The 26,650-nt window shown below is 39.6% G+C and overlaps 1 protein-coding gene across 11 annotated transcripts in view; it reads left to right on the forward strand.

The window, feature by feature from the left end:
- B3GLCT (beta 3-glucosyltransferase) overlaps nt 1-26,650 on the forward strand; it is a 119,244-nt gene that overhangs the window by 85,915 nt on the left and 6,679 nt on the right. For 4 of the 11 annotated variants that reach the window (XR_009498758.1, XM_059903049.1, XM_059903048.1 and 1 more), the window contains exons 11-15: nt 672-785; nt 2,882-2,981; nt 9,475-9,594; nt 11,005-11,172; nt 21,805-21,949. Coding sequence is in view for 10 of the 11 variants with exons in the window: in XM_059903049.1 (XP_059759032.1) it covers nt 672-785; nt 2,882-2,981; nt 9,475-9,594; nt 11,005-11,172; nt 21,805-21,949 (647 nt within the window). In the remaining variant the exon portion in view is untranslated. Of the gene's footprint in view, nt 1-671; nt 786-2,881; nt 2,982-9,474; nt 9,595-11,004; nt 11,173-21,804; nt 21,950-22,110; nt 22,209-24,124; nt 24,190-26,650 lie in introns of those variants that run through there. The other 7 variants (XM_059903051.1, XM_059903052.1, XM_059903053.1 and 4 more) reach the window with 6 other exon arrangements.

Here is a 26,650-nt window from a genome sequence, read left to right on the forward strand (position 1 = left end):
ATTAAAATAATTTATCTGTTCATGACAGAATTTTAGAATCTGCAACGTTCTCCATCTTATTTTTCCACATTTTCCGAAAGTGCAGCTCAGTAACATCAGCCATCATATGCAGTGATTCTCAGGGGTAGGGTCATGCCCTTTATAGGGTTGGGTGGCCCTGTTAGAATCTTCGGGCAGAGATATGCGTAGTTTGAAAAGGTCCCCCCTCCACTGTGAGGGAGGCAAGTTTACATCTCAGCTACAACCACATACAATATTCCAATCCTTAGGAGTAATTATATTTCCCCCCCTCAGAAGCATTTAAAAAGTCCAGTTGTGAATTTTAAATGAAGCAGCCTATTGGGAAAAGAGAAAAATTAATTAAAATTAAAATTAATGTAAACACAACAGTATAATCAGACTAGAAAATTTATCCTTATATGGAGGCAGTGTATTTATCACCAGCAATGAGAAGTGCTCGGCTCTAGAGTATATGTGAAAATGCCTCAAGAAGAGGATTTTATTCCCGTGCTGTTGGCATTTCTCAGGGTAGAAAGCAAGCTTAGTCTTGAGACACCTGAAGAAGAACAAGTAATGCTTCCCTTCCTTTATAGGTGGTTATCCTGCCGCTTTGAGATTCCAGGCTTCCTAGATGTCTGTGCCAGTGACGGTCCCCTCTCTCATTTTTTCAGTCCCCATCGTAAAGCAGACTTGGGCGGGGCAGGCAGGTCACATCGAATACTACAGCGATTACGCAGACAGTTCCATTCCAACGGTGGATCTGGGAATTCCTAATACAGAGAGAGGTGAGTCCTTAGTTCTGACGACTCTTATTCAAAATGTCCTTTCTGGGGAATTCCCTGGCGGTCCAGCGGTTAGGACTCTGCGCTTTCACTGCCATGGCCCGGGTTCAATCCCTAGCTGGGGAACTAAGATCCAGCAAGCCGTGCGGCGACCCACCATCCCACCACCAAAAAAAAAAAAAAAAGCCAAATGTCCACTCTGTAATTATAGTAAATTAGGATAAAAATGAAATATTTTATAAATAGTATAATTTTTGCCACGTGTAAGTTTCTTTCTTTCCTTCCCTCACATCTTTACCCATGGATGTGGACGGATTCTTGCAGTTTAAGTGCTGCTTTTAGTGCTAACAAAGGTTACAAGTTTTCAGTCGGTCATACTGATATGATTGACACACATGACAATTATGCATATGACAGTTATGATAGAGTTTAATAACAGATTTCTTTGTACCTTCATAGTGGCCATAATGGGGTGTCCAGAGTTAATTTATCATCTTCCCATACAAAGCATCTCCTCATTTAATTTTAGCTATTTATCCAGCCAGGACTGTTACCCAACTGCTGCACGCCAGCCATTGGTAGATACTGAGGGAAGCAGGAATGAAGCTGACAGTTTCCATCCTCCTGAAGCTTATGGTCTGTTATGGTCTAGGACGCATTTTGCTTGTACTTCTGAGTAGCACTTAACCACATTCTACATGGGCTATATGTAGTATAAGCTCATATATGTATCCATATATATTAATATTTTAATTAGTAAATTGTTGGAAGTATGCCTGCTTTTCTCTTCAGATTGCAGGCTTTCTAATTCAAAACATTTTTTATTTCAAAAAAATGGAAGTAGAAATTTGGCCACCTCACCTGCAGATGCTCTTTGTTCATCTTAATTTTTATCCAGTGTTCCTGCCATGTTTTTTCTTTAGTTTTCTGGTTTCTCCAAACCCTTTTATGAAAAAAAAAAAGAGTAAGTTGATTATCTTGTTCTATAGAGTAATTTATCTTGATTATTTTATGGTAGCGTTGCTCATAATGCCTTGATTGATAAAAGTACAGTGTAGATCAGATATGTCATTCCTGTAGTTATCGATTATTCTGACAAGGTTAGTAAACATATCACTAAGTCTGTTTTGGAAAAATGATTTTTGTTTGAATTTTCTTTTTCTTTTTTTGTTTCTGCTTATCTTGCTTTTTAGACTTTGACTATAATAATCATTTATTTGTTGATGCATTCCTTACTTGATTTCTTAATTTATTTCTAGTCTGACCTTATTATTGCTCATATTTATATTCTACTTTATCCAAAAGGAATTTGAGGTGGCTTTCAAAAATACATACTATAATGGTTAAAAATAAAGAGATCAAGAATAAGGAAAATAAAGGTTAAATAAAGTGGTTTGTTCTCTATTTTGTCACCAAATACTTTGTTGAAAAGAGGGGCTTATTCTTTTTTATCGTCTTGAGTTCTCTTCCCAAGCATTTCACTGCTACCCTGGCCCCAGCATTTTCCATTAAAGCTTCGATATCTGTTGGCATCTAAGGGACTGTGCCTCTGTCTTACTCAGTATTGTATCTTTAGTGCACATCCGAGAACTGGCCACCATGTCTGGCATATTAGAAACCTTATAGCAAATATTTACAAAATAAATAATTGAAGGTGTAATACTGTACTTTTGCACCATTGTTTCCCAAAGGTTGTGATGCTTGAGGTTCTAATATTTCCCTTCAGAATAAGTAGATCTGAGGAAAGATGCCAGGCTCCTGTAATTTCTTCGAGGCGTACAACTTTCTTGTATGTCTGGCATGAAGATACTAGTCCTACCTGTACTTGACCTTGTGTAATTCCCCTCACCTCTCTAGGTCTTCAGTCCCTTATGTGCGAAATGAATGACTTTGACTTCATGATCTCTAATGTTCTTCCTGGTTCACTATGTCTATGGAAATTCGAAAAGGATCATTTTTAAAATTTCAAATTCTTAAGGTGCATGTCAGTGTTTACACTTTTACTTACAACACTTTAAAACTAAAATAATGTTTCCAAATGAATTATATATATTTTAAGGAAAATAATGCATTGTAAGTTTTCTTCTCACCTTTCCTAGGTCATTGTGGAAAGACATTTGCCATCTTGGAAAGATTTCTGAATCACAGCTATGACAAAATAGCATGGTTAGTCATTGTGGATGATGACACATTAATAAGGTAAGGGGTCATTCCTGTCCTAGGGTGGCTTTAAATTCTACATATATTCATAGTCAGAAACTGTGATGGGTACTTCTGCTGCCGGCCAAGATGGAGTAACAGGGACTGGATTTACCCTCCCATCTGAAACAACCCCCCAAAAAGGACACAATATATGAAATAAGTGTTTTTAAGACACTGATATTAGGCAACAAATGACAGTCATCCGTGAGACACATGAAGCAAATGAGGTGAGTCCTGTGACTGCCCCAGCTGACTGTCGTAGAGAGCTTCCACGTCGCTGCCCAGCGAGGGGAACCCAGGTGGAATCCAGCTGAGCCCCTGAGTTGAAGTGATGATGCTGAGAGTCTGGGGAGACCAAGGCCGTTAGAGTTTGCAGGACAGAGCACCGGAAAGGATAGAGCTGCACAGGAAGAGAACACTGCACATCTGTGGAGGCACCCCGTAAGTAGGCAGTAGAGTTTAGTCGGTGCATATGTACGAGGAAACTCCTGGAGGCTGGAGAAAGAACCAACCAGAGTGATTAGAGGGAGTGGTGCCCAACACTCTCAGAGGGCTGAGTATGGTACCTCTTCCCACCAGCCAGACTGGAAAACCCTTGATTCACAGGCATTGGGTAGAGTTTGTAGAAGGGTCTTGCTTTAATAGTGGGAAATAGCTAACCCTAGACTAAGCAGTGCTTTGGTCATGCCTAACAAATACTAAAGAAAGACCCCCAAAGACCAAACTGTTTCTAAGTAACTGGCCTGCATCCAAGAACAAAGCTCAAGAATATTTATAGAAACACAAAACATCTAGCCCCCAACAAAGTAAAATTCACAATGTCTGTGTTTGAAATGGAGGAAGCAATGAAATCTAACACATGTACAATTGGAGTCTCTGATGGACGAAAATCAAAAGAACAGAAATAATATGTAAATTACCAGAAATAAAAGAAGACCTTAATTTATATCTTGAAAGGGCCTAGTAGGTCCCAGGGAAAACTGACCTGGGATCATCAGCTTCTTCACATATCCTAGTAAAACTGTTAAGATTTTGATCATAAAGTCCTCTGAGTCTCTAGGCAAAATGATGAAATAATCTAAAGACCAAGAAGATTATAGACTAGTCTCAGACTTCTCAAAATAACATAAGAAATATGGTAACAGTGGAGAAACATTTTCAACAAAGAAATTGTGACTCACAGATTTTATACGCAGTTAAGATGTTCTTCGGTATTGAGGCTACAGAAAAGGTTCTCAGTGTACATAAACTCAGGGAATAGTGTACACACATGCCCTTCCTAAGGAATATATTGGTATTAGGGAAAGAAGTTCATGCAACTAAGATGAAATCTGGGTAAAACGACTGATGGTGAGCATTTCATGTATTTAACTGTAGAACTAAAATCACAGCAGGGGTGGGGACATGGGTAAATAACAGTGTGTAAATGTTATATGTTCTGACAAAGTAGAAAGTTTGCAACTTAAAAAAAAAAAGGAAGGAAAAGGGACAATAGGATAAGATCATGGCCTATTGTACAGGTAATGGATGGAATTCAAAGGATACTGATGTAAAACTGACAGACCAAGTAAGAAAAAAAGCATGGTAAGACATGAAAAGTTAAATAGAAGATAAATACCAGGAAAAGAAAACTTTCTAATATCCAGAATGTTAGTAGATAAAGAAACACAGTACATATGGTATAATATGTATAATAATTCAAACCTAAAATAATTTTAGTGTTGAAATCAAACATCAGTCATATCACAAAGTGTGAGTGGGCTTAACTCCCCTAATAAAAGAACAAACTTTTCACACTGGCTCATAAAATAAACCCCAACTCTATGCTTTATATGAAAGATACATAATCATTCAAAAAGTCTAACAATAAAGGGATGGATAAGGTTTGCCAAGCCAATGGGAACAGTAAAGATAAAAAATTCAATTCCCAACTCAACAAGTTAGGAAAAGAATCACAAAGTCAACCCCCCAAAAACAAGGAAGAAAATAATAATGAAGATAAATGCAGAAATAATGAGGTAGAGGTCAAAAAAAGCAGAGGATCAAACTAATGAACCAAAATTTTGGTTCCTTTAAAAAAAAAAAAAAGAAATCAAATTGTATTGAGTGATTTCCAGAAGATACCATTACATGGAAAAAGCCAAGTGCACAAGAATGTATTTAGTTTGCTACCCTGTATGGAAGAAATAAGGGGAAATAAAACATACCCATGTAGACGTACCTGTACAAAAGACACATGGACAGATAAGCCAGAAAACCATGAAGTAGTTTCCAAACGGGTGGATGGGAGGATCGGGTAGTTGGAGTTGGGGGGGTGTGTGTGACCCTTTGCTGAGTTTATCTCTTAGTTTAGTTTTGACTTTGGGAATCATGCTAATATTTTACCTATTGAAAAATAAAATAAATCTGTAAGGACGAGAAAAATCAACAAGGATGAGGAGAAAGCTGAAACAAATGAACCCAACTGCATTTCAAATGAAAACATAATCACACTAAAGGGAAAGTATAACTAATGCAAATACTGTTGAAGACAGGATTTAGGGACACACCTTCAGTCAGGGGTGGGAGGAGGGGGGGATGTCAGACAACTCCTGAGTTTTCAGTCGCCATGTGGGTGAAGCAGCTCTGAAGGTATTTTAGGTACACTGTAGGGCTGAGTAGGTGAGTAAGTGGTAACAGCGTTGGTTGGGAACCGTGGTGCTCACTGTGGGAGGAGATGGGACGGGCCAGGTCAAGGAAGAGGCCTAAGGTAGGGCTGGAAGATTGGGAGTGGAGAAATCTGCAAGAATTCATAATTTCTGTGAGACTCATGATTTCTAAAGTGTGTGTGTGTGTGTACGCACACACACACACATCTTCCTAGTTCTTCCCACCAAAGAAGACCAGAAGCAAAGATACCCCAGTAGCCCTGAGCAACTAATAATGATCAGAACTAATATTGCTACTTTTCTACTAAAAGGAACCAGTCTCAGAGAAATCACTGATTTTAAGGCTGAGGCAAGGAAGATACAAGAAGATATTTGGAACATTCATTCTTTTTTATACCAGAGAGTAAGGAAGTGCTTAGAAAAAAAAGTGCATGTCCAGAGGACACAGAAGTGAGCTTGGAAAGGTTCTCTTTGGCAGAATCTGGGACAAGAGCATCAGTGTGATTAAGGACGATAATGGATTATCAACCATTAAAATTAGGAATCAGGGAGTTCATGCTTATAATAAAGAAAGAAATAGATAAGTAAGTAAATGAGGCAGATCAGGCACCATAACAAAATATCACAGACTGGGTGGCTTAAACAACACAAATTTATTTCTCACAGTTTTGGAGGCTGGAGAAGTCCAAGATCAAGGTGCTGGCATGGGAGGTTTCTGAGGCATCTTCTCCTGGTGTGTGCTCACGTGACCTCTTCTTTGTGGGCCATGGAGAGAGCGCTCTCTGGTGTATCTTCTTATAAAGACACTAAATCTGTCACAGCAGGGTCCCGTTATGACCTCATTTAACCTTAATTACCTCCTTATAGACCCCATCTCCAAATACAGTCAGATCCCAGATTAAGGCTTCAATATATGAATATTTTGGTTGGGGGCATAATTCAGTCCGTAACAGGCGGGCTCTAGCTAGCAGGATAACGAGGAGTTCTGACTGATAAATGTGGAGTGATGATGGAGCTGGAAAAGTCATCTCTTTGTAACCATCATAGTAAAGATGGATTCAGGCAAGAATCATTAACGGATGCTAAACTCGGGGTGAATTTTGATGAGGACCAGGATATTTGCTGGTTGTTAAAGTGTCTGCCTGGAGACTGAGAAATAGCAAAGGGAAAATTGTAAGTGTCCAGGGGAGACACAGGCAGCGCCGTGTGATCAAAATAGATACTCCCATTGGAGGACAGGTGGACACCACATGCCAGACAACATCACTTATATAATACTGCACCTGGGAATGCGTAACCTTGCCTTTATTATGAGGAAACATCAGACGAATCCAAGATGAGGATCAATCTATTAAAAAGGGGGGGGGGGTGTGTGGGCATTTATTATTTTAAAATACCAATGTCATGAAAGACAAAAAGCTGAGAACTGTTCCAGATTAAAGGACAATAAAGTGAATAATAAATAAATGCAGTACAGGATCCTGGGCTCCATCCTGTATTGGAGGGAAAAATTGCTATAAAGAATGTTATTGGGTCAGTCGATAAAATTGGAAAATGGGTGTTAGCTTAGATACAAGCGCTGTGTCACTGTTCATAGTTCTGGATTATAGTTAAGGCTGCTGTGAACCTTTGTGTACATGTGTTTGTATAGTCATCTGCTTTCATTTATCTCGGCGAAATACTGAGGAGCAGAATGGTTGGGACATATAATAGGTGTGTTAACTTTTTAAGAAACTTGTGTCAGCGGTAGAGTTTCTGAGGTGGCTAACTTTCACTGTTCTGAGAATACGCACATTGATGTGTTTGGGGGAAGGGGCATAATACAGATATGTGTGTGTGTGTATATATATACAGAGAGAAATTGAGTGAGAATGATAAAACACTAAAATGTATTAATACAATTTTGATTGCACTTGAACATTTCCATACTGTTTCTATTCATTTCTGTGCCTCAGGTTGCCTGAAATGGTAACAGATTGTTAAATGAAGTTCTTTTCCTGGTTCGGTAGCCAATTCCCTTGGATTGAACTTGGAGATCTGCCTGCTTTAGCCACATTTCCAGTTTTTACCAAATATGAAGTTATGTAATAGTTGTCAGGCTCAGTTTATGCTTCTTCAGCTTTAGTATGATCTTGCAAATACGGAAACGGTTAATGTTACTAGGAAAAGAAACCCAGATGAGATGTTAAATCCTAGTTATTTTAACCTCAGAAATTGAGGGTTTATGGTTTAATTGATAATTTTACAATATGCAGGAAGAAGGGAAATACTTCTCATTTCTTCACGCATTTGCTAGAAGGGGCTTTGAGCTTTTAGGGAGCTTTTTACCAAGCAAAGGCTGCAATTTCCCTTAGAGATCTTTGTCTCTCCATGACCGAATGGTGATTTACTAGGTGTCCACACCCTTCCTTGCTTTCCCCTGCAGAGGTATTTATTAGATGACTTCCTGAATACTGATTCCAAACTAGGAGCCTAGAATGTTTAACTTCTGTGTCAAAAATAGGGTAGTTTTCAAACACTTTCTGGCCTCTTAGAAACTGTCACCATTATCAGAGCCCTTGACCTTTAGGCAGATACAGACCTGATCAGTCAACTTGTAGACTCTAAGCACCGCACTTGTAAGAGATTTTTTTTCATACATCAGATTTGTTTTCTCTTTCAGCGTCAGCTTTATTAGCTGGGTGTAAGATGCATAAGCACAGATGGAAAAGACGGCCCTTGCTGTACCTCTCACAGACAGGAAAAATGAGACGCTACAGCAGCAGTGTCCTAGATGTGAATGTTGCTCTTGAGAAGAGTTCACGATTACTAATTGAGAGAGATGTTTGTTTGATAGAGCGAGCTCCTAGAGACGCATGATGCTCACGCGTCACGGGCGTGAGAAACACTGAAATTTACTTCGTGCATAAAACATATTTAATCCAAAGTCAGCCACGGAAAAACTTTTTTCGAGGCACGCTGATTAATATCATGAGGGAAGCTAGGATTTGGTGTGTATGACCTGAAAAGCTCTAAATTAGAAGAAACAGTAGAAGGACTTTACAAGGCATTTGTAAGTGACAGAAGTTCTTAAAACATGGGAAAACCAGCCTTTCTTAAATAACATCAACCTTTGTCTCCACTTAAAAAAAAATATAGATTTTATTTTCCTATGAAATCTTTTTTTCTCATCCTTACAGCAGCCATAGTTGCTGGCATCCTTCTGAGCAGCTCATGGATATTCTCAAGGCCCTTTGCAAGACACACGACAAAGAAGCATAGGGGCCAGAGGTATAAACAAATAGACACAAAAGAGCGTAGATTAGGGAAGCCACGTTTGAGAGCGTAAGCACAGTGGTGCATCGAAACCTGAAGGTTTCCTGGAAAGCTCTGCTGCTTACACATTCTCTTCCCTACCTGCTGGCTGCCTGCCTGACATGGACCTCATCTATACTTCAAAAGTTCCTTTTTTAGCCATGAAGAATTTTTTAAAATACCAAGTCCACCTGAAAAGGTGTGATGATCAGTTCACGCTCGGGAGCAGGACCGGTAGAAGTGAGCTAGGACACCTGCCACCCTGCCCACCCGAACGAGGCAGCCACGCCCGCCAGGGGCTTTGCTAAAACTGGAGAGGGGGCCCTTGTTTCTCAGTTTCTCTCCTGTTTCCAGTAATGCACAGTGTTCAGTTTTTTTTTCTTTTTTAAAAAAATCTTTCTTCTGTAAGTCTCTTGAATTTCATCTCTAAATGACTTCCATGTAGTATTGCATAATATGACCAGTGGGCTGTAAGAACCATGAAATATTTACTCTGAAAACACATTTGAATTACGTGATTATCGCTTCTGTTCCCTTGGGAATCTTAGCATCTCCAGGCTCCAGCACCTACTGAGCTGTTACGATGCCAGTGAACCCGTGTTTCTGGGAGAGCGTTACGGCTACGGCCTGGGCACCGGCGGCTACAGCTACGTCACAGGAGGAGGAGGGTAACTATGGCTTTCTGCAGATACGCACAACGTTACACTTCCGTTTCCAGGATGCAGAGATGGGTCTGTGGCCGTGGGATCTACGCTGATCTGCAGGTGCTCTGTCAGTGGGAGCTGCTACTATAATAGGAAAGTGAACCTTAACAAGAACCCGCAGTGAAGAATGTTTTACTCCTGGAAGAGACAGTGTACAGATGTGTGTCAGGGAACCTGGTAGAAATGCCCCTGTAGTCGTGAGTGCTCCTGGGCAACCAGTTAGTGTTGATAGTCTAAATGCAAAACATTTTGGATATAGATTTTAATTTCAGAAAGTAAGTCATTAGACTTTTTAATTACCCGGTGCTTATAAATCACATTTGGGAAAAGAGTGGTATAGAAGTTTAGACTTCAGCAATTAAGTGATATTTGTGTGGGATTTATAGGGTTTAAATAACAGTTAAAAATCAGTGCTTTTAAATAAGCATCTGCCTAATCTCTTATGGGGAAAGATTTTTGATTTGATTCATGTAAGTAAATCAATTGAGCAGTTAGTCTGTTCTATTATTTCTATAGTCTTTGCTATTGGGGTATTTAGGGAGAATCTTGTTATCCACTATAGTAATTTAAATTTATTCAGCAGGTTTTTGTTGAATGTCCAGTATGTGCTGGGCACCATTCTAGGCACTGGATTATAGACTTCTGAAGGCTAGGACTTCATATTCTTACTCTGGGATCTCCTAGATGAGAACCATTCCTGCTGCAGGACTACTACTGCAGGGTCATATTCCAGGTGTCCTGGTTTGCTCTGGCCCATTCAGTGGTGACTGCAACGTGGTTATGGAGGTGGCCCTTTCCTAGTGAAGACCAGGCCTGGGCAGGAGTACTGGTCTTTGTTGACCCACTGCTAATGTTGACCCTCCATTAGCCATAGGAGACAGAGGTCCACAGAGGCCTTTGAGAAGACACTAAAGCGTAAAGCCAAGGCGTATTGAGCTCATCCTCATTAAAAAAAAAGGTTCCAGCTCTTTGCAGGCTTATGGTGATGCATTAGTTTCCTGGGTGAGGTGCTGGTGCCCATTAAGCCAGAGCTTCCCCCTTTTGTAAAGGGCCCTGTCCTTGGTAGCGGGGGTTATGTATTTTGTAGCAGGAAGGTGTTAATACTTCGAACCCGGAAGGAACCACCACAGCCTCCTGGTCTGCCTGCCCTTCGTCCTCCTCCGCTCCGTGCTGCAGTCACACAGACTCCCCGAAACCACCTGGTCCTCTCGCTCCCCTGCTCGGGGACCTGCGCTGCCTTCCCGTTGATTGTAGTGCGAACTCTTTCCTACTCTTGTCGTCTGACTAGGAGATAATCGTTCAGATTTCAACCAGAGTCGCGTTGATCTGGATCAGGCCTCAATTTTAACCACCTCTTGTTGGCCTAATTCCCAGCCTCCCGGGTGCTCCTGAGGCCGTGGAGCGAAAGCCTCTAGCGGGTCTCCTTCCGCCTTCCCGCCCCCAGACCCACGTTGCCCGCTTGCCGCCTCCGCGGGAAGGGCTCCTCCCAGGAAGCACCCGGGCTCCACGTCATCCATCTCTTCAACAGTTCCGTAGCTTAATGTGAGCTTTATTTTATTCGGATTTTTCTTTGCGTTACCAGGGGAGTGAAAGTCTTCCACATCCTTTTTTAACCTCTCGTTGCCGTTAGAATATAAGTCCAGATTCCTCACTGAGGCTTACCAGGCCTCTTGTGATCTTGGCAGATGCTGTTTTACCTTCTTAGCCTCATTAGTCTGCACCCTCATCTTAAAAGAATTTGTGCTGAACCTGTTTGTTCCTCAGACGCACTATTTTTTAACTTCTCCGCTCAGATATGGCGTCTGCCGGTCTGTACACAGCACTGCCCCTCACCCCAGCCTTCTGCCTGTCACCTGGCCCGTCCTCCTCCTGCGTTTGGACTTGACAGCGCTATCAGCTACTTATTCCTGGAGTCTTCAGCCTAGTCCAGCCCCTGAAATCCGGGTTTGATGCCTTTCTAATATACTTTCATAGCATGTTATACAAACCATTATCATTTAATTGCCTATTTACTTCTCTGTTTTCCACCCAGATTATGAATTATTTGAAGGCAGCACCTGAGTCTCATTTCCCATTCCATTCCCCCTTCCTAGCATGGGGACTCATTTTTTACAGGATACAAAGGATAAATGAATAAATAGATGCATGAACACTGGTACTAATCTTTACATAACTATAACATTGACCAGTGTAATATTCTGTTCTTAGTAGCACTTTACAAAGATGCAGAAACATTCTTCATGAGATTGTCTTATATCTACCATTGATAAAAGCTGCAGACATAATAGTTTCTCTAATATTACAAGAGACTTTTCTGGTGATCTAGCTTAAGAATCAGCTTTTTTTTTTTTTTTAATTTAATTAATTTATTTACTTTATTTAATTTAATTAATTTATTTATTTATGGCTGTGTTGGGTCTTCGTTTCTGTGCGAGGGCTTTCTCCAATTGCGGCAAATGGGGGCCACTCTTCATCGCCGTGCGCGGGCCTCTCACTATCGCGGCCTCTCCTGTTGCGGAGCACAGGCTCCAGACGCGCAGGCTCAGTAGTTGTGGCGCACGGGCCTAGTTGCTCCGCGGCATGTGGGATCCTCCCAGACCAGGGCTCGAACCCGTGTCCCCTGCATTGGCAGGCAGATTCTCAACCACTGCGCCACCAGGGAAGCCCCAGCTTTTTTTTTTATCAGCAAGTCAGGATCAACTAATGGATGGTAAAACCAATTAATGGATCATACCATCATTTAAAAATAATGAAATACAGAATGGAATAGAATAACAGATATATCATGTACATCACATGTAATAAGAGTATTATTGTTATGTGATATTTTTCCAGTTTTTATACACATACACATACACAAAACATAATTGGTTGCATATGAACTGTGTTTCTTGTTTTCTCACTGTGTTATAGTCAAATAAGTTTTTGAAAACCATTGTCTTCAATCACCCCTCTTAAGCCCCACTTATCAGAGCTAACCCAGGAGTGTGGACTCCAGGAATTTATGTGTAGGTACTCTGTATTGTTTGGAAAACGAGACCTTTGTACTATTTGAACCCAAGTGTCCGTTTTCCGCTTTGTTGCTTACTTCTTGAAAGTTTGGGTATTTGGAGGCAACTAGTTCAATAACTATTTTCTTTTTTGAAAATACTTCCTTACATACATTTGGGTAGGAAGCTGTGGTCAGGATGAAGAGGCCCTGGCAGTGTTGCCCAAAGAGACAGCCGTGACCTGTGTTCATCTGCTAGGAGTCTGGGGGCAGGCCCGTTTCTGACGATGCAGTTTATCTTCTGTACATGGTGTGTGTGTGTGTGTGTGTTGTTGCTACGCTGCATGGCTATTCTTGATTTGCAGGTGTTCCCTTGGGCAAATCCCTGCCTCTCATTTCAGTTTTTCTTATTTTTAAAATTAGTATATTGTATATTAAAGGAAGTCATATTATTAGTCTTACAGCCTTTCAACATCTGTTTTTTATTAACATTCTTTTAATTTAATTTTTTTTTAAACATCTTTATTGGAGTATAATTGCTTTACAATGGTGTTTTAGTTTCTGCTTTATAACAAAGTGAATCAGTTATACATATACATATGTTCCCATATCTCTTTCCTCTTGCATCTCCCTCCCTCCCACCCTCCCTATCCCACCCCTCTAGGTGGTCACAAAGCACCGAGCTGATCTCCCTGTGCTATGCGGTTGCTTCCCACTAGCTATCTATTTTACGTTTGGTAGTGTATATATGTGTCTATGCCACTCTCTCACCCTGTCACATCTTACCCCTCCCCCTCCCCATATCCTCAAGTCCATTCTCTAGGAGGTCTGTGTCTTTATTCCCGTCTTGCCACTAGGTTCTTCATGACCTTTATTTTCCCTCAGATTCCATATATATGTGTTAGCATACTATATTTGTTTTTCTCTTTCTGACTTACTTCACTCTGTATGACAGACTCTAATTTTATTTTTTAATTGATGTATAGTTGATTTACAGTGTTGTGCTAATTTCTGCTGTACAGCAAAGTGACTCAACTATACACATATATACATTCTTGTTTTATATTCGTTTCCATTATGGTTTATCCCAGGAGACTGGATATAGTTCCTGTGCTATACAGGAGGACCTTGTTGTTTAGCCATTCTAAATGTAATAGTTTGCATCTGCTAATCCCAAACTCCCACTCCATCCCTCTCCTGCCCCCCACCCCCCGCCCCCTTGGCAAACACAAGTCTGTTCTCTATGTCTGTTTCTGTTCTGTAGATAGGTTCATTTGTTCCATATTTTAGATTCCACATATAAGTGATATCATACGGTATTTTTCTTTTTCTGACTTCACTTAGTATGATAACCTCTAGTTGCATTCATGTTGCTACAAATGGCATTATTTTGTTTTTTTTAATGGCTGAGTAGTATTCCATTGTATATATGTACCACATCTTCTTTATCCATTCATCTGTCGATGGACATTTTAGTTGTTTCCATGTCTTGGCTATTGTGAATAGTGCTGCTATGAACATAGGGGTGCATGCATCTTTTTGAATTATAGTTTTGTCTGGGTATATGCCCAGGAGTGGGACTGCTGGGTCATATGGTAACTCTATTTTTAGGTTTCTGAGGAACCTCCATACTGTTTTCCATAGTGGCTACACCAACTTACGTTCACACCAACATTGTAAGAGGGTTCCCTTTTCTCCACACCCTCTCCAGCATTTGTTATTTGTAGACTTTTTAATGATGGCCATTCTGAACGGTGTGAGGTGGTACCTCATTGTAATTTTTTTTTTTTTTAATGAATCAACAGTTTAAATTTTACTTATTTATTTATTTTTGGCTGTGTTGGGTCTTCGTTTCTGTGTGAGGGCTTTCTCTAGTTGCAGCACGTGGGGGCCACTCTTCATTGCGGTGCGCTGGCCTCTCACTGTTGCAGCCTCTCTTGTTGCAGAGCATGGGCTCCAGACGTGCAGGCTCAGTAGTTGTGGCTCACGGGCCCAGTTGCTCTGTGGCATGTGGGATCTTCCCAGACCAGGGCTGGAACCCGTGTCCCCTGCATTGGCAGGTGGATTCTCAACCACTGCGCCACCAGGGAAGCCCCTCATTGTAGTTTTGATTTGCATTTCTCTAATAATTAGTGATGTTGAGCATCTTCTCCTGTGCCTACTGGCCATCTGTATCTTCTTTGGAGAAATGTCTATTAAGGTATTCTGCCCATTTTTCGATTGGGTTGTTTTTTTGTTGTTGAGTTGTGTGAGCTCTTTGTATATTTTGGAGATTAAGCCCTTGTTGGTTACGTCATTTGCAAATATTTTCTCCCATCTCATAGGTTGTCTTTTCATTTTTTTTTATAGTTTCCTTTGTTGTGCAAAAGCTTGTAAGTTTGATTAGGTCTCATTTGTTTATTTTTGCTTTTATTTCTATTGCCTTTGGAGACTGACCTAAGAAAACACTGGTGCGATTTATGTCAGAAAATATTTTGCCTATGTTTTCTTCTAGGAGTTTTATGGTGTCATGTCTTATGTTTTAAGTCTTTAAGCCATTTTGAGGTTTGTTTTTTTTTTGTGCATGGTGTGAGGGTGTGTTCTAATAACTTCATTGATTTACATGCAGCTGTCCAACTTTCCCAGCACCACTTGCTGAAGAGACTGGGAAACACATTTTCATATGTTTTTCCCATTTTATATTCTTGTCTCGTTTGTTGAAGATTAATTGACTGTAGGTGTGTGGGTTTATTTCTGGGCTCTCCATTCTGTTCCATTGATCCGTATGTCTGTTTTTGTACCAATACCACACTGTTTTGGTTACTGTAGCTTTGTAGTACTGTCTGAAGCCTGGGAGAGTTATACCTCCTGGTTTGTTTTTTTCCCCCTCAGGATTGCTTTGGCAATTCTGTTTTTTTTCTTTTTCTTTCTTTTTTTTGGTTTTATGTAAATTTTTGGATTATTTGTTCTAGTTCTGTGAAAAATGTCATGGGTAATTTGATAGGGATTGCATTGAATCTGTAGATTGCTTTGGGTAGTATACTCATTTTCACAATGTTGATTCTTCCAATCCAAGAACATGGTATATCTCTCCATCTGTTTGTATCGTTTTTAATTTCTTTCATCAGTATCTTATAGTTTTCTGCATACAGGTCTTTTGTCTCCCTAGGTAGGTTTATTCCTAGGTATTTTATTCTTTTTGTTGCAGTGGTAAATGGGAGTGTTTCCATAATTTCTCTTTCAGATTTTTCATCATTAGTGTATAGGAATGCAAGAGATTTCTGTGCATTAATTTTGTATCCTGCAACGTTACCATATTCATTAATTAGCTCTAGCAGTTTTCTGGTGGCAGTTTTAGAATTCTCTATGTATAGTATCATGTCATCCGCAAACAGTGACAGTTTTACTTCTTCTTTTCCAATTTGTATTCCTTTTATTTCTTTTTCTTCTCTGATTGCCGTGGCTAGGACTTCCTGAACTATGTTGAATAATAGTGGTGAGAGTGGACATCCTTGTCTCGTTCCTGATCTTAGAGGAAATGCTTTCAGTTTTTCACCATTGAGAATGATGTTTGCTGTGGGTTTGTCATATATGGCCTTTATTATGTTGAGGTAGGTTCCCTCTATGCCCACTTTCTGGAGAGTTTTGATCATAAATGGGTGTTGAATTTTGTCAAAAGCTTTTTCTGCATCTATTGAGATGATCATATGGTTTTTATTCTTCAATTTGTTAATATGGTGTATCACATTGCTTGATTTGCATATATTGAAGAATCCTTGCATCCCTGGGATAAATCCCACTTGATCGTGGTGTATGATCCTTTTAATGTGCTGTTGGATTCTGTTTGCTAGTATTTTGTTGAGGATTTTTGCATCTATATTCATCAGTGATACTGGTCTGTAATTTTCTTTTCTTGTAGTGTCTTTGTCTGGTTTTGGTATCAGGGTGATGGTGGCCTCATAGAATGAGTTTGGGAGTGTTCCTTCCTCTGCAATTTTTTGGAAGAGTTTGAGAAGGATAGGTGTTAGCTCTTCTCTAAATGTTTGATAGAATTCACCTGTGAAGCCATCTGGTCCTGGACTTTTGTTTGTTGGAAGATTTTTAATCACAGTTTCAATTTCATTACTTGTGATTGGTCTGTTCATATTTCCTATTTCTTCCTGGTTCAGTCTTGGAAGGTTATACCTTTCTAAAAATTTGTCCATTTCTTCCAGGTTGTCCATTTTATTGGCATAAAGTTGCTTGTAGTAGTCTCTTAGGATGCTTTGTATTTCTGCGGTGTCTGTTGTAACTTCTCCTTTTTCATTTCTGATTTTATTGATTTGAGTCCTCTCCCTCTTTTTCTTGATGAGTCTGGCTAATGGCTTATCAATTTTGTTTATCTTCTCAAAGAACCAACTTTTAGTTTTATTGATCTTTGCTATTGTTTTCTTTGTTTCTATTTCATTTATTTCTGCTCTGATCTTTATGATTTCTTTCCTTCTGCTAACTTTGGGTTTTGTTTGTTCTTCTTTCTCTAGTTTCTTTAGGTGTAAGGTTAGATTGTTTACTTGAGATTTTTCTTGTTTGTTTAGGTAGGCTTGTATAGCTATAAACTTCCCTCTTAGAACTGCTTTCGCTGCATCCCATAGGTTTTGGGTCGTCGTGTTTTCATTGTCATTTGTTGTTTTTCCCTTGCTGCTTTCAATAATTTTTCTTTGTCTTTAATTTTTGCCAATTTGATTACTATGTGTCTCGGTGTGTTTCTCCTTGGGTTTATCCTGCCTGGGACTCTCTTCACTTCCTGGACTTGGGTGGCTATTTCCTTTCCCATGTTAGGGAAGTTTTCAACTATAATCTCTTCAAATATTTTCTCTGGTCCTTTCTCTCTCTCTTCTCCTTCTGGGACCCCTATAATGCGAATGTTGTTGCGTTTAATGTTGTCCCAGAGGTCTCTTAGGCTGTCTTCATTTCTTTTCATTCTTTTTTCTTTAGTCTTTTCCGCAGCAGTGAATTCCACCATTCTGTCTTCCAGGTCACTTATCCGTTCTTCTGCCTCAGTTATTCTGTTATTGATTCCTTCTAGTGTAGTTTTCATTTCAGTTATTGTATTGTTCATCTCTGTTTTTTTGTTCTTTAATTCTTCTAGGTCTTTGTTAATCATTTCTTGCATCTTCTCAATCTTTGCCTCCATTCTTATTCCGAGGTCCTGGATCATCTTCACTATCATTATTCTGAATTCTTTTTCTGGAAGGTTGCCTATCTCCACTTCATTTAGTTGTTTTTCTGGGTTTTTTTCTTGTTCCTTCATCTGGTACATAGCCCTCTGCCTTTTCATCTTGTCTATCTTTCTGTAACTGTGGTTTTTGGTCCACAGGCTGCAGGATTGAAGTTTTTCTTGCTTCTGCTGTCTGCCCTCTGGTGGTTGAGGCTATCTAAGAGGCTTGATGGGAGGCTCTGGTGGTGGGTAGAGCTCTGAATCCTCTTTAATTTCCTTTATTAATGTTTTATAATTCTCAGCATATAAGTCTTTCACCTTCTTGGTCAGGTTTATTCCCAGGTATTTTATTTTTTTGGTGTGATTTTAAAAGGTATTGTTTTTTTTTTTTACATTCCCTTCCTGATATTTCATTGTTAGTGTAAAGAAATGCAACCAATTTCTGAATGTTAATCTTGTATCCTGCTACTTTGCTGAATTCATTTATTCGATCTACCTGTATTTGTGTGGAGTCCTTAGGGTTTTCTATATATGGTATCATGTCCTTTGCATATAGTGACAATTTTACCTCTTCCCTTCCAATTTGGATACCTTTTATTTCTTTTTGTTGTCTGATAGCTGTGGCTGGGACTTCCAATACTATGTTGAATAGAAGTGGTGAGAGTGGACATCCTTGTCTTGTTCCAGATATATTAGCAGGAAGGCTTTCAGCTTTTCACTGTTGAGTATTATATTGGCTGTGAGTTTGTCATAAATGGCTTTTATTATGTTGAGATATGTTCCGTTTATACCCACTTTGGTAAGAGCTTTTATCATGAATGGATGTTGAATTTTGTCAAATGCTTTTTCTGCATCTAGTGAGATGATCATGTGGTTTTTTACTTTTCTTTTGTTTATGTGGTGTATTACATTGATTAATTTGCATATGTTGAACCATCCTTGTGAACTTGGGACGAATCCCACTTGGTTGTGGTGTATGATCTTTTTTATGTGTTGTTGGATTCAGTTTGCTAACATTTTGTTGAGAATTTTTGCATCTATATTCATCAAAGATACTGGCCTGTAATTTTCTTTTCTGGTGGTGTCTGTCTGGTTTTGGTATCAGGGTGATGGTGGCTTCATAGAATGTCTTTGGGAGTGTTCTCACCTCTGCAGTCTTTTGGAAGAGTTTGAGAGGGATCAGTATAAGTTATTTGCGTGTTTGGTAGAATTTGCCTGTGACGCTATCTTGTCCTGGACTTTTGTTTGTAGGGAGTTTTTTTAATTTTTTATTTATTTATTTATTTATTTTTTTTGGTAGAGGAATTTCCTGAACACAGCTTTTTTTTAAAATTAATTAATTTATTTATTTTTGGCTGTGTTGGGTCTTCGTTTCTGTGCGAGGGCTTTCTCTAGTCGCGGCAAGCGGGGGCCACTCTTCATCATGGTGCACGGGCCTCTCACTATCATGGCCTCTCTTGTTGCAGAGCACAGGCTCCAGACGCACAGGCTCAGTAGTTGTGGCTCACGGGCCCAGTTGCTCTGCGGCATGTGGGATCTTCCCAGACCAGGGCTCGAACCCATGTCCCCTGCATTAGCAGGCAGATTCTCAACCACTGTGCCACCAGGGAAGCCCTATTTTTTATTTTTTTATTACAGATTCTATTTCACTTTTAGTGATCGGTCTGTTCGAATTATCTATTTCTTCTTGATTCAGTTTTGGTGGGCTGTATGTTTCTAGAAAGTTGTCCATTTTTTCTAGGTTGTCAAATTTGTTGGCATATAATTGTTCATAGTATTCCCTTACAGTTTTTTGTATTTCTGTGGTATCAGTTGAGATTTCTCCTTTTTCATTTCTTTTTATTTAGTTTCTGTCTCTTTTCTTCTTGGTGAGCCTGACCAGAGGTTTGTCAATTTTGTTTATCCTTTCAAAGAACCAGCTCTTGGTTTTATTGATCAACATCTTTTTAATATTTAAAAGTTGGCAGAACAGACATACTATGCTGTAACTGGTAATTTTCCTTTTGGGGTGGGTGGTAGAGCACGCCAAAATGAAAGGCTTTTCTTTTCTTTTTCATTCTACTGGATGCTGGCAGAAGAGAAGCATTTTTATTCAAATAGGGTTTAAGAGGACGAGATGCGTGCTGTGATTGGGACAATTAGTTACCTATGAAATGTTCCTTGACAGGACATCAGGCAGACACTTTAAGGGAAATGTCTGTTTATGGTGAACACATGTCCCTTCACACAGGCTCTTTCCTGGGATTGGTCAGTAGAGCAGGAATTTGGCTCAGCACATAGGTGTGAGGCCCTGAGTCACTGATGGACACTAGATTTTTAAGAGAGAGGCAGTTTACGGTGAGTTTTCAAACTTGCACTTTTCCCTGTTGTATAGGTCATAAGCACTTTTTTCATCTTGTACGGTCATATTTCCTCGTACCACCTTAAATAAAGAGCTTCTTTTTCCTCTGTTTGGTCATATTCCATCCAGTCTTCTGACATCTCAGTACGGGCAGAGAGTGTCTTCCGTGTCGCTGCATCACCAGCCGTGGTCACTGGTGTTAGTTATATGGCATTGAACTGAGCCCAGCTGAGCAGGAATCGACATGTTTGCGTCAGGGATCGTGCTCAAGTGCTCTGCCCTCTTTCCTTCCCGACTAGACTGATTCATAGAACTCTCCCTCCCTGGGGAAGAGCTTTGCAAAGGCAGCTTTGTTCTCACTTGTTGGATTATTAGACTTTTACTAAGGGCATACTGTATGTGAGACCCTGTATTTGGCTATGGGAATATATGGATAAATTTTAGATAGTTTTGCCTTCAAGAAAGTTGTTGCTTATTGGGAATGAACTTGTGAACCATATCAGCCCTATCAGCTATCGGGTTATTCATGATATGAGAAGATCCATTACTACTCTAGGACCAGAAGGGAAAGCAGAAACCAATCTATATTTTTTAAAAGAGGAGAATTTATTGCAGGAACTTGGTACAAATGTATTGGAAAGGGCCAGAGGAATAAGAGGGAGCAAGTGGCTTTACCCAGAGCTCAGTAACTATAGGAAGCGCTGTTGCCTCTGAAGCTGAAGGAGCAAAGGGTGCTGGTTTCTGGGGCCTATCGGTGTGGGTTGCTGTGGCCGCTGCTACTGTCGGGTTAACAGCACTGCATCTGGGGCAGACCTGGGATGGGCTCCAGGTCACTGCTGCTTTGGGACCATCACCGATGATCTGCCATCCCATGCCGGCTGTGCTGGAGCCTGTGGCTACCCACCCCCCATCACCTGCCTCTGCCACAGAGACCACCAGAGCCAGAAGCAGATGGCCTCCCCCAGTATTGGGCCCCTTGTCGTCAGGACGAAGCCAGGACCCATCTGGCCAGAGAGTCTGGAAAATATTGTAGAGTTTCTAGCCTTCTACAGTGCTGAGGAGAGCACAGAAAGGTGGGGATGGCTGTGAGTTCCACCAGAAAGTACCCAACATATCTGGTCAAGCAGCGTCTTAGCACTATTTGAGATAAATCAATCTCTTTCTCCCTCTGTCTCTCTTTTTTTCCCTCTTTCTCGAAATTACCTTAAGGAAGCTTCTGTGTTCTGGAATCACTTGGGCCATGCATGGTTTTTTTCAATTAGATTTGATCTCATTGTCAGTCATCACCTGTATAACTGAGGTACCTAGTATTTCTGGGCCCATCTACCTGCTGGGAATGTTGGCGGATTTTGTTACTGATCTCATCGAGAGTGTGTAAACTTAAGAACTATTCTAATTTTCCAGTGACATACTAGAAAAAGAACACTGCCAAGTGTTAATGTATAGGATATACATAAAGAAATAAAATTGCCTATTAGATAGGCAAACATATTAAAAGTGCTTTTCCTTTCATAGAAACACAGAAACATTTCCCTCAGAATAATAAATATAAAACACTGCTGATGTCAACATCTTTATCAGAAATGTGGCTCTGAACTCCGTTTCCTTATTCAGATTACCGGTTGTGAGGAGCTAACCGCCTTCTCTGTCTGCTCTGGCTTCCCCCAGGATGGTCTTCAGCAGAGAGGCAATCAGGAGACTTCTCGCCAGCAAGTGTCGCTGCTACAGCAATGACGCTCCTGATGATATGGTCCTGGGGATGTGCTTTAGTGGGTTAGGAATCCCTGTGACACACAGCCCTCTCTTCCATCAGGTGAGAAAAATGTTTTTATTCCTACCTCAGAGGGAGAGAGGGGGGTTTTCTTCTCACTTGAAGGTACTACTACTTTCCCTTCACCTATTCTTCTGGAAACGGTCTTAAGAGCTGTGTGGACAGGCTCCAGGGGGAAATCCTTAACAGACCTCTTTGTCCAGAGGGTTGATGCTGTACCAGGTAACAGCATGAAGATGGAACGCAGAAACATCTAGAAAATGAAATGGTGTTTGACCAGCATCCTTGCATGTAGGCTCAGGTAAAAGCTGTTCTTTTTTTTTTCTTTGAGTTAAAAAAAAATTGGTGGTATTTAAAAATTATCAGATGCTATTTAAAAATATACAGGACTGACTTAATGTTGTTCCGCTAGCCACCAACTGTGTTTGCAGTTCTACACTGTCCTCAGTCCTTACACTGTCTATTGGGCTTTCTCCTCTTTGGTTGCTATTAAACTGACAGGCTAAACTTAATTAAGTTTCAGTATAACATCTCAATAAGCTTATAGTCTGGGGGTTATAGAAGAGATGAGATGATGTTTACCAGGGGTGGCTGGTGCTAATAGTCTCACCATCCTGCAGTGTGGGGTAAGAAGGGAATCCTTTTGCGATCTTTTTAGTAGTTTCTTTTTTGAAGAATCGGGTTAGTGAATATTCTGATCAGTGACTATTCTGATATTGTAAGAATAATAGCAGATATATTTGCACTAAAAAGAACCATAGCCCACATTCACTTAATGCTCTCCTTTAAGAAATCCAAAGCTTTTTGAAAATTGAATGCATAGGTATTTTAAGTGCCCTCCCTTACATCGAAAATATAGTCTTCATGCTTTATTTCATAACCAGTAGCAAACGCTATTATAGCCATATAGAGAATTGGGCATGACAGAAATAGCACTATAGGAGATCACTTGAACAAGGCAAAGAAAGTGCTTGCATTACACCAAGAAAGGCAGAATCCACTTCTGCGTTCTTGAGGACTGCAAGGAAAGATAAAGATAGACTTTTATAATAAGAAATGTATGAGAAACCTCCCTCCTGCTACTAATCAAAAGGTACTTTGCCATCTTTTAAAACCTTGAGCCTATGTGTGGTGTTATAGGACTTAAAAAAGCAAGTTATTCTCTCTTACCCTCTCTCTCACTATCATAATGTTTCACTCACAGAAAGGAAGGGTAATTAAAACTGTTGGTGTATAAGGGAAATAATTTATCACTGTTACTATCATAGTCTTATTTATTATTTATTTATCTATTTATTTCTGGCTGAGTTGGGTCTTCACTGCTGCGCGCGGGCTTTCTCTAGTTGCGGCGAGCAGGGGCTACTCTTCGTCGCGGTGCGCGGGCTTCTTATCGCGGTGGCTTTTCTTGTTGAGGAGCACGGGCTCTGGGCCTGTGGGCTTCAGCAGCTGTGGTGCATGGGCTTAGTTGCTCCGCAGCATGTGGGGTCTTTCCGGGCCAGGGTTCGAACCCGTGTCCCCTGTGTTGGCAGGCGGATTCTTAACCACTGCACCACCAGGGAAGACCCGGTCTTAGGTTTTTATAGCAGCCTTTTTCACTTAGGGAAGAATACGTTACTAAATGAAATGATAAGGATTATTTTCCTTCTTTCTTTTCTCCTTATGTAAAAGTCCTTTGAAGATAATTTCAAAAATTTTTTTAAATTGTTGTTTCCCATACTTTAAAACTCTTGATTTCTCTAATTCACATAATAAATTTTAAACCTTTCCAAAGTCATAAAGTATGCTCAAAATGTATTCTCCCCAACAGACACTGCTTTATCTTCTAATTCTTAAGCCTCTTTTAAGAGAGGACATTCTGATTTGGACATTACTTTCCATTTGTAATGTTTGAATACTGGTCCAAACAGTGTATTTGTTCATATTGAGAAAGAGATAAAATCTAGGATTCCTGGTAAGTTAGAGCAGGCATTTGGAAACAAACTCAGATACAAAGTTGCCTGGGCCACATTTCTTCTCCTTTTAGTCAGGGAAGGTTATTGTGAGATCACAGGTTCAGAAGGAGGCCTCAAGGAATGTCTAGTATATCCCTCTGTTAAAAACAAAGTATCTAGAGCATGTGTTTTTCTGCTCTTCCAAAATTATATGCTACTAATGGGTATGGCAGTGTGCAATGGTCAGTGAATCCTCTGCACAAAATTGTCAAAATAACTATTTCAGGAATCTGGAAGTCAACCAAAGAGCACTGAGAAGCATTAATTCCTGAAAAACTACTGTAGTTCTGGGTAAGAGCAACAGAATCTGAGGCCTTTCTGCCTGAAAACCCCCCACCCTACCTGCCTTCCATCCCAGCTTGGTTGGAGAGAGCAGCAGTAGTTTCACCAGTATGGGCCTGGCTGGAAAAAAACAACAGGTTTGCTGTCAGAGGGGGTGGACTTGATTTGTGGGAGAGATGAAAACCCACAGGTATGTCAGCTAAAATTGTCAAATTTGGGTAGGAAACAAACAAGAAAAACCTGCATCTTCACTGGCCTGAGGTTGTAGTCTCAGTTACGGGGAAGGGATTATTGGTCAGAAGTTTAATACCTAATACCCTGGAAATAAGAGAGCATAGTAGGGCTAGAGAAGCTGGCCACAATTCTCTGGCCCACTGGGAAACTACGTGCATGCACATGGGACAGTGGATGAAAGTAATTACAAGCCAAGGCATGTTTGAAAACCCACTGAAGCTTTGAATGTCCTTTCCAATCCACACACAGATTGAAGCTTTATGGGCTTGAGACGTTTGAGCACAATCTCTGCCTATATTACAAACTAACTACGAAGTTATTCAGGCACAGGAGTGACTTCTAGAAAGTCATCCTAAAGAATAAAAATAAGAACTAAAACTTGAGAAACTAGCAGCCACACACTCTAGGGAGAAAGATTCCACAGTGTAAGTTCAGGCAAATTAGTTTTTAAAAAAGAGTAGTAAACAAACAGATTTGTGAGTTGCTATAATACATTATTTAAAAATAACCAGTTTCCAGTCAATTACTGTGAAACATGCAAAGAAACACTGAACTCAGGGAAAAAATGTAGTCAACGGAAATGGACTCTGATCAACAGAAACAGAGTCTGAATGGGACCAGATGTTGGGTTTGACAGACAGAGAGTTCAAAGCAGCTAATAAAAAAAAAAAACTATATTCACAGAATTAAAGGAAACTGTAGTCAAAGGAAAATGTGATTACGTTAACTCAACAAATGGCAAGTCTTAATAGAAAAATAATAGAAACTATGATAAGGAACCAAATGAAAATTCTATAGTTGTAAAACCCAATAAAAGGAATGAGAAATTCTCTAAATGGACATAACAGTAGATTTGAGATGGCAAAAGAAACAAACAGTAAATTTGAAGGCCAATCAATAGAAATTACCTAATCCAAAGAACAGAAAAAAGACTGAAGAAAAATGAACACAGCCTCAAAGACAAGTGGTAAAACAAAGTATACCAACATACAGTTAATGGGGGTCCTTTTTAAAAAGAGAAGGGAAAAAGAATGGGACAAGAACAATTTTTTTTAAGAAATACATTTTCTCAAAAATGTAATGAGAAACAATCTGTTGATCTGAGAAACTCAACAAGGCCCAAGTAGGATAATCAGGAAAAGAATCACACATGAACATGTTAGAGTCAAATCACTGAAAAACAATGACAAAGGGAAAATCTTAAAAGCAACAAAAACCTAATGAAAATGGAAATTAAAATGTTACTGGCTGATTTCTCATTAGAAATAAGAGGCCTGAAGGCATAAAGAAAAGAAGAAAGTTAACCAGAAGTTCTATATCCAGTAAAACTATCCTTCCAAAATGGAAGTGGAATAAAGACATTCCCAGATAAACAAAAAGTGAGAGAATTCTTTGCTAATGGACCTTCCCTTAAAAAGACTAAAGAAAATTCTTTGGGCTGAAAGAAAATGGCACCATGTGGTACCTGGAATATATAGGAAGGAATTAAGTACACTGGAAAGACTATGTATATACATGTTTGTGTGTATGTATACACATATGTGTGTATATAAGAGAGGAAAAATGTGTCTGTATGAACAAAATATATGGATGTGTATATACACATACAGATATTTTTCTCTTAATTTCTTTCACAAGATTGTTTAAAACAATATAACTCTATATTGCTGACTTTATAACATAGATAAATGCAATATATATGATGACAGTAGAACAAAGGCAGGGGAAAGAAGTGGAGCTTTATTGGGGCAAGGTTGATTTTGTTGGAGTTAAGTCAGTATTAACCCGCTAAGTTAAAGATACATGTTATCCCTAGAGAAACCTTTAAGAAAGTAACTTTTTTGATGTTTTAGCTATATTTTTAAAGAGACTTAAATGAACACTAAAAGATTTTAACAAAAAAGGGCAATAAAGGAGAAACAGATGGACAAAAAAATGTATTAAAAAAATGGCATATACACTACAGGAAAACTGTAGAGGTTGCTCAAAAAATTAAATATAGGACCATATGCTGCAGCAATACCACATCCTGGTATATAGCAAAAGGAAATAAAAACAAGGTATCAAAGAAAAAAATGGCATATAAAATGGCTAATGAAAATACAGCTATATCAAGTATTACATTAAATATGAATGGACTAAATACCCCAGTCAAAGGGCAGAGATTGTCAGACTGGATAAAAAGTATGATTTGTCTATAAGAATCAAGTATACTTTAGATTCATAGACACAAACA

Source organism: Balaenoptera ricei, chromosome 18 (assembly GCF_028023285.1).
Source record: "Balaenoptera ricei isolate mBalRic1 chromosome 18, mBalRic1.hap2, whole genome shotgun sequence".
Taxonomy (NCBI): domain Eukaryota; kingdom Metazoa; phylum Chordata; class Mammalia; order Artiodactyla; family Balaenopteridae; genus Balaenoptera; species Balaenoptera ricei.